Source organism: Formica exsecta, unplaced genomic scaffold (assembly GCF_003651465.1).
Source record: "Formica exsecta isolate Colony F162 unplaced genomic scaffold, ASM365146v1 scaffold34, whole genome shotgun sequence".
NCBI classification, from domain to species: Eukaryota; Metazoa; Arthropoda; class Insecta; order Hymenoptera; family Formicidae; genus Formica; species Formica exsecta.
The window spans coordinates 305,582-314,357 of NW_021850653.1; the positions used below are offsets into that span (position 1 = coordinate 305,582).

General features: G+C 33.6%; 2 protein-coding genes across 6 annotated transcripts in view; both read left to right on the top strand.

Annotated features, from left to right (window-relative positions):
• LOC115238474 (apolipoprotein D-like) overlaps nucleotides 1–1,939 on the top strand; it is a 3,263-nt gene extending 1,324 nt beyond the window's left edge. For all 5 annotated transcript variants that reach the window (XM_029812334.1, XM_029812333.1, XM_029812332.1 and 2 more), the window contains exons 2-5: nucleotides 5–127; nucleotides 349–475; nucleotides 648–743; nucleotides 1,139–1,939. In XM_029812334.1, coding sequence (XP_029668194.1) covers nucleotides 8–127; nucleotides 349–475; nucleotides 648–743; nucleotides 1,139–1,626 — 831 coding nt within the window. In that variant the 5' untranslated portion in view covers nucleotides 5–7 and the 3' untranslated portion in view covers nucleotides 1,627–1,939. The remainder of the gene's footprint in view (nucleotides 1–4; nucleotides 128–348; nucleotides 476–647; nucleotides 744–1,138) is intronic.
• Nucleotides 1,940–2,317: 378 nt separating this feature from the next.
• LOC115238473 (LIM domain kinase 1) overlaps nucleotides 2,318–8,776 on the top strand; it is a 17,700-nt gene continuing 11,241 nt past the window's right edge. The window contains exons 1-3 of the mRNA XM_029812330.1: nucleotides 2,318–2,694; nucleotides 6,471–6,725; nucleotides 6,898–7,063. Coding sequence (XP_029668190.1) covers nucleotides 6,471–6,725; nucleotides 6,898–7,063 — 421 coding nt within the window. The 5' untranslated portion in view covers nucleotides 2,318–2,694. The remainder of the gene's footprint in view (nucleotides 2,695–6,470; nucleotides 6,726–6,897; nucleotides 7,064–8,776) is intronic.

The window sequence follows — 8,776 nt, forward strand, 5'->3', positions numbered from 1 at the left end:
TTAGAAGATGCAGTCCTTGGCTTGGTTCTTGGTATTGGCGGGATGCCTCGCTTTTACTCAAGCTCATACATATCATATGGGTGCCTGTCCCATCGTGGAACCTATGCAGGGTTTTCAGATGAACAGAGTAAGCGGAATATTTTATATTTATCAAAGACAAATAAGCGATTGCGAAGTCTTACCATTATCAGTAATAAAGAATATTTCTATATAATAACTGTGAAATATAAAAAATTTGTAAAGTATTTTATTTCGCGCATACTTCGTGAATTTTATTATGTCTTCTATTATATTTCATAAAGCACAATTAATTTACTTCAGTAACAATCGGCTTGTTTAAAATTTTAGTTCCTAGGCCTGTGGTATGTCATCCAAAAAACGTCGACAGGTAGCAAGTGTATCACTTATAACTATACACGAGGAGAAGAACCGGGCGAGTACGTGATAACGCAAGATTCCGATCATCTGATCCTAGGTAAGGCAATTAAAAATCAGCAAAAGTGTCATGCAATTGGTAAAGAAAAGAGACACGTCACCTTTTGTGAACAACTCATCGGGCCTTATCGAGAGTCATAAAGACCCGTCAATGGGATAAATGTCTAGCAAATGGGATGAATTATCCGTAATTGCGTAATGCGTATGTGCAGGTCTTACACCATTAAAGCATGAATATCACTATACTGGTGAGCTGACTGTACCGGAACCCAGTACACCAGGACGTATGGAAGTCCGTTTTCCTCTTAGTAAGTGCTTTAAATGAATAGTTAACAATACATAACATTATTTAAATTTACTAAAACAGTTTATATATTTCTTACAAAAAATAAAATAATTTATAAAAATTTAGTATATTATGTGGCGAGGTCTCTCTGTAGTGTAGATAAACGATTTCTATAGATACTATTCTAATGTGAGAGATAAGTTATGCTTTTCAAAATGCAGTCTATAGCCTCTTCCTCAATCTATTACAAGACAATGACAAGATATTAAGTAAATTGAAGATGAATAGCTAATTCGTTCTAATTTCGTAAAAAACGATTCTGTTTTTTGTTAATAGTCGTTAATAATTTTCGTTAATAATCCATCCGAATTACAAGTCAAGCTTCCGTGTTGCGTAACTAAGATTTCTGCGATTTAGATGTAGCTGGAAGCGCTTCCCACGTGGTGTTCATGACCGACTACGACACTTACGCCGGCATATTCACGTGCCAGAAGTTGGCGTTCGCCCATCGACAGAGCGCCACGATCCTCTCGAGGACTCGGATGCTGGATCAGCCGCAGGTGGAAAAGATACGCCAGCGACTGAGCCAGTTTGGCGTTGATCCGTTTGATCTGAGCATCATCTCGCAATCCGGCTGTCCACATGGTAACAATACTGTGGATATCAATATCGACCCCAACACTTTCACCTCCGAAAACTTGGGCAACGTGGTGCGCAAAGCGGGGGAGAAGATCGGTGACGGTGTCCAGTGGGTCTCCCAAACCGGAAGCCAGGTTTATCACAAGTTGACCGGAACGGAAGAGGATCACGCAACTTCGTCGACAACAGAGCGGAACGGCCGCGTAACGACCAACATCAGGAACGATGGAAGATTGGAGACCAATGACGTAGAGTGGATTCCCTAAAAATTTTACAATCCGTTATTTTTTATTGCGCGTTAATCACGACCTTTATATGATTAAACGTCCATATATTACTCATTCTATAGATCTATCGAGATTTTCTTTCTGACGTTTATTTGACTTTCTATTATTTTATTTAGAAATACAGATTTCAAATAAAAATAAAATTATATGATAAAAAAAGGTATCCATACGGCACTAATTGACTCGATTAATATATGATATGTGATTATGCATCATACATCATGAATACACATGTTTTGAATGTTGTTTAATTGGTATTTAATAAAACTAAAGAAAGCACAATGTACATGTACATACATTTATTATTTCTATATTTTATATATGCACATGTATGCACATGTACATACATTTATTATTTCTATATTTTATTACACCTAGAAATGTATAATTTATGTAATTAATTCTTATATTGATTCGTCGTTATTGTACGATTTTGTGTCACTGTGCTTAGAATTTATTATATTATAAAAAGGTGTATACATTATATTATGTTATAAAAAGTGATAATAATAATTAAAAGACATCTGTGTATTTTATCAATAAATCACGTCAGTAAGTTAATTGAAAAACTAAAAAAATTATTTAACAATATTGTTAGCGCTGCTCGTGTATACATTCCTCAACATAGCGTACAAATCGGTATTATAAGATGACTTTTGAAATTATAATATTAAAAAAAGATCATGTTTCTCTTAATGAAATCACCTACGTACGGGCAAATTTTTTGTCGATACATTTTTACGATATAGATCTGGGAAAAAACAATTATCTCTCTCTTGCTCCACATAAACAGTGTCTCCGTGTTACACGATTTAGATTGTCCCCCAATGCGTATGCAACGCGACCGCATACACACATTTATATATGAGCGACCGCGAATATTAATATCCTCTCCTGTCTCATTCAGACTATCAGTCTGATAGTGACCGCTGAGGAGCGACAAGCCAATTTCGTGATTGCAAGCAGCACGCGTCGTTTCCGAGATTTTTAAGTGCAGCCGCATCATTCCACAGCAAGATCTAAGATCTTAACAGCAAATTTTTTAATGTATGTAAATTTATATTAATGCATGAAAATATTAATACTTTTGTTTTTTATTATTTTTCTTTACTAATGTAATTTCTTATACATTTTCTCTTCTTGCTAGATTTTTATATGGTAAAATTAACTAGTGCGTGATTTGATCTCTCGATGTATAATCCGTTTTATTATTTTTTATTTAGCAGATTATCAAAATATACAAAATAAGATTTATATGTATCTTTTCATTTTTTAGTAAATGCAATGATATTTTATTCACGAATATAATTGCTTAAATTTTAATTTCACTGTTGTGATGCTTTTGTCGCGGAATTTCAACGAATCATTGATTAACTGATTGATATGACACGTTTCATGTCTTAATTCCAAAACATCGTATCGGCTGAATATTTCACACAAAAATTTGAGATTTATTATTACAAGAAGTTTCGCACGATGTGAGTGGTTTTTCTCACTGACATGTTCTTGTTGTCATAGTCAACAAGCTTTTGACTATTTGCCGGTAGGATAACGCTATTTCAATTATCGCTCAATTATCTACCTATGCTTGCTACGCTATGCTTACTAAAACTATTTTATAATGATTCATTTTTCATTTTTGTCGTTTTATTATATTTTTCATCTTTTAACTCTTCGTCTGCGGAAATTTGTAGAACTAATTGTCAGCGATAAGTCTTTTAAATAGAATTTAATCTAGTGACATCTTAGTATTAGCATATATCCCACACGTTCTGGCGAAATTACCGAATTATCGTCTTTGCGAACTATAGAAATGCAACTACACCCTCTTTACCGCCCGTTCATTACGCACTGCAGTGTACAACGAGCTCGGTGGGGATGCGAAGTGGGTGCGCAGTTTATACTTGCACCGACTTTCTGCTTCCGTACCATCTTCTTTCAGTCATAATCGCGGATTTCTCAGTCTTGGAACGGTCACCCGGGTCACTTCCGATTCTGCTTTGTGAACGACGTAAATTTTACGATACAATTCACTCGAATTGATTCACCTTTTTGATTCATTTTTGATATTATCTTGCATCTAAATACTGCGAAAATTTCAAAGCGCATTAATCTTTTTTGAGTTAACATGTTAAAACATATTAAACAGGAAAAATTTTGCAAATTAAATTTCAGGAAATCAAATGCATAATAAAACTACGTGTTTATAGCTAATTTTAGATGAAATTAATTAAGTAATTTAGTAGAATTTAGTTTAGTTAAAAAAATATGTGGGAAAAATTGTAAAGTTGTATGATGAATGATGATCTCCGATATTTTCGTAAAAATTAGAGAATTGATTAAAGAATTTATCATTGAAAAATAACATGGTGAAAGCACAATATCGTATATATTATAGTGCAAGTATAAGAAAAAGCATCGTGCCAATGTATGTTTCATCAAATTATATTATTTATAATACTAATAAATGATTGAAATATTTCAGCATTTAATCCAAGTTTTTATTTTATATTATTATTTACAAAAAAAATTGAAGAAATTATCCAAATTTAAATCCCAGATATTAAAGATTAGTTAATACTTTAAATTACCTGCAATGCCTCGAAGCATATCTTTCGTAAGGGGCAATTATTTCTTCAGACATTATTGAATGGATGGGATGTTTTATTATCGCTATCGTTAACCATAGCGCGTTGTGTCATCTTTTTTGATAGATAGATTTGTACATATGTCTCCTATTTTTCACATCTCATATGTAGTCTCGTTAATGCCGGAAATCATTAAAAAATATTGCGTAATTGGATAATCATGTAAATAATAAAATATATTATTCAAAAATAGAAGCTTAGATATAAGGTAACATAATAAAATGGAATAAAATATATATTATATATATATATATATATACACACACACACACACACTCACAGTATTTTTATATTTTTTTTTATTTTCTACTTCATATCGCGACTGTTTTTGTTATTACGTCTCTGTCGGTCAAACTAATTCGATAATAATCGCGATTAGCAATAAACGATGATAGAACACGCTATAGATACGTCACAGAACTGTCCAGAGTCCAGACTACGTTCAATTATAAAAGAATTATTCTGCTGACATATGGTACGCAGGTTCAAGAGACAAGTTCGATAATCCTCATTGACTCACATCTTCAATTATGCAAGTTACGAAAACATAGAAGTCAGTAATTATATATATATACATTTTATGTATAACTCTATGATCAATTTGTTACGGAAAATTTTTCCGTAACAAAAATTAACAAAATAATAATTTCAATTTTGTTATAAAAAAAATTTGCATTTATAAATAAATGTAATAGTCGGAGAGGAAATTTTGTAAAGAAAGCATGGGACTATTATCATTATCTATAATGCTTGAGATACGTATATTTCGAATAATTTTTTGGAATTTGTGATAGAAGAAAATCGATTCATTTCACTTAAAACTTCATGTTGTAACACACTATAATTTGCGATTTCAACAGTTTGTTGTTCTATCTGTAATCTGCGGCCATTGCATAATCGGCTAATGTATGTATTATGTCGTAATGCGAAAGATTTTGTTCACACTATTTAAAAATCACAACAACTAAATTATTAAAATTATATTGCACAAAAATTATGATTACTAATACTAGTACTAATACGTGTTCCTATATGAAAAATGAAGAAAACTAATATGCCTATGATTTGAGAGATATTAGGTGTAAATCTATCGAGACGTGGTGTTATGCGCAAAAAATTCGCTCGTATTATTTTATATTTTTTCCATCGAGCCAGACATGAACGCAGAACGGATGGATAAACAGTTTTGCTGAGTTGATTGTAGTGATTCGTGATGAGTAATGACCGTCAATGCGGTATATTGGGTCAGTCGTCCAGACCGCGTGAATTAGTTATGGGGCGATCGGCATCCCTCGGCAGCGCAGGTTCAAGAGACAAGTTCGTCAATGGACCTCGTTGACCCACATCGTTGTTACGCGCGTATTCTCCTTCGGGGCACGCACTCTCGTTTTCACGATCGATCTGAATTGAAACGACCCAAACGAAGCCGAGGTCACAGACTGGTTCGATTCTCAGAATTAAATATATCCGCCGGGGACTTAAACGTTTGCCGGCACCCGGCAATTCTGTGCTTTGACAAATGACATGAAGATACACACGGCATACGATACTTTGGTCGACTTAAAAAATTGTGTATATCGTAACTTTATATTTCGTAATAGTGAATTGCAATGCGATAAATGAGCAATTCGCATCTACTTGTTAATCCTTTCGCTGCGAAGAGTTGCATTGTAGCTTGCCGAAAATATTCGCTGTGTATAAGAAACTATTCACTAAAAATTTTTGTTAAATATTTCAAGACAGTACAGAAATTCACCAAACAAAATAGTTGGATAATTTCTTAGTCAATTTATGATAATTTGCACTAATATGTTAATTTACATTATGCGCAATAAAGTTTTACTGCACCAACGCTTTTTATTTTATTCTGTAGTCACGAAGACGTTGAAATAGTAACAGCCTTGATGTAATCGGAGAGTGCCATTTAAAATTGAGGTCTATTTGGCTACTCGCAAATGGCTTCTTTCTTTTTTTTCTTGAAAGCCACTCGTGAGTTGAAATTTCGCAGCTGCGGACATTCAAGAAGAAGGTCGGTCGGTCGCTGAATGATTTTTGCATGTTTTTTTTTTTTTGCTTGCGTCGGCAGCATACAAAAAACCTCCGCTGAAATATTCGCCAGTCATTTCTTATAAGTTGTTTAGCACGGTTCTATCGTTTCTTACATACCATTTGCAGATGATTGCTATACTATTCAGCGTTCTGCCGATCCTCTGGATCCAGAAGATCGAGGCGAGCGTGCTGGTCGCCGATACTACCATGTCAAAAATGGTGGAGTTGAACGCCGACGCGCCCTTTTGTGCTGTTTATGATGACCGTGGGGTCATCCAGAGAATGGTGCTCGGTGCAGATCCTAGGAAGGTTCGACAAATTTCCAGCAATCTCGTTGCGGATCTTGAAGAGACCTGTAAGGCTTCGCGAGACAAGGGGAAGGTAAGATATCATTTGTTTCCAAGAAAATAAATGTTTCAAATTATTACCTGATTCCTTTTCTTTTTTTTTGAGTGCATTTCCTTTTTACTTAAAAAAAAAACTTTATTCCATTTATGAGACAATGGTCATTTATCTCTTCAAATTTTTCAAAAAATAATTGTGCTTTTTGCAGAATCAAGCGCCTGGTGGTGGTTTAATATACCCGGGTACCAAATGGTGCGGACCGGGCAATGTGACAGTTGACTACAACGATTTGGGTCAACATTCGGCTGAGGACGCTTGTTGCAGAGAACATGATCATTGCCCGTTCACGATAGAGTCAGGACAGTGTATACACGGTATATGCAATAATTCACCATTTACTCGTTCGCATTGCGATTGCGACGCCAAATTCCGCAGATGTTTACAAAATCTCAATACCGAAGTGGCCAATACCCTCGGCGCGCTATTCTTCAACGTTATCCAGGTCACCTGCTTCAAAGAAAGACGACCGTGTTCACAGTGGCAAAGGTACATATTTTATATTTTATATAAGAGAATAAAATATTCAAAATTTTACAACTTTTTATATATATCCATTTTACACAAATATTTACTCTAGATACATGTAATAAAAATATTTCATTGCGCATTATAAGAGGAGCAAGAACAGATTTGATCGTTCTTTTAATTAAAAAATATTATCGAAATGCGTTTTTTTTGTTATATAACGTAGAATCATTTTAGTTGCGTTTTATGGGAAAAGTCCCCGTACTACTTCCCAAACGAATTATCGGCGAGTAGAGGGTTCCGACCGCTGTTGACAACCTTCTCCTTCGTACTTAAGGATTTCATGGTTCAACAGAGAAATTTTCCTTAAGATGTCATGCCATTTATTCGAAGAGATCTCGAAATATAAAAAGGACTTTGCGCCGTAAATGTCTTTTTATTTTTTCAGTATATACATGGTGACAGTTCTGCATATCATAATTATTCTCAATGTTTATCTAACAATTTTAACTCTCTGGTGAAGGTTCTTCTACACAAAATAATATGAAATCTGAATTCTAATATGCTTTGGTGAAGGTTCTCTCGCCTTATAAAAGCCAATCTTACAATCTCTCTAACAAATTGCTATATCGTCGAGGTTTGATCATTTAATTGATCGACAAAATTTATTGCAGAAATGGCTACGCAGAGGCTGTGTCTGATCGATTGTGTTCGCAATACAAGTTTCGACCTAGTGAAAAGTATGTGCCCTTGATGCCTTTAAATCTGAACAAATGAATTCGGAAGCAATAGAAGGACAGCCCCAAAAACGGTAGAATAGCCTAGATAGAAGAGCCAATGATCCAGTATGTGATTATAATATGACAACAACATTGTTTATTGCATATCAAATTGCCGTCCTTACTATTGCGCATATGTAGGTTATCAAATAATACGTACTGTATTCTTAGAAATTAAGTTATGTCAATCCTTTTATAGTAGTGCGACATGTAGATATTGTTTGAAGTTTATGGATAATGGGAGACTATGTTATTCTTTAAATTTTTCTTGCTGTACATATTATGCTACACTTTATTCCAATGTTCTATTAAGAGTTTGGCTACCTGTAAAAAAAATATTTTGCCATACTTAATTCAGTCTGAGTTACGCTATACAGTGCAATCTTTCTATAAGTTCTATAGAGATATCATAGAGAAAAAGGTTGTTTATTGGAAGATGGAAACGACATACTAATTTTTTCTTTTTTAAGAGTAATAAGTATATTGTATTTGAATATTTGAGTTGGCGTAATATTGTATTATATATTATTATTTATATCTATGTATAGTATATCTGTCAAAAATGTGTTATAACTATTTGATTTATTTTAATTACATTGAACTCTAATCAGGTAAAGTAAAAATATGCCTCTAATTATGTTAGCTAATAGGTAACAAATATTTTTATATATATCTGCTAATTAGACTATTTTAAAATATAATACACAAAGAATGTATGTGTGCTATATTATATTATTATATTCACTTAACATAATAGATAATTGTATATATATATATATATAT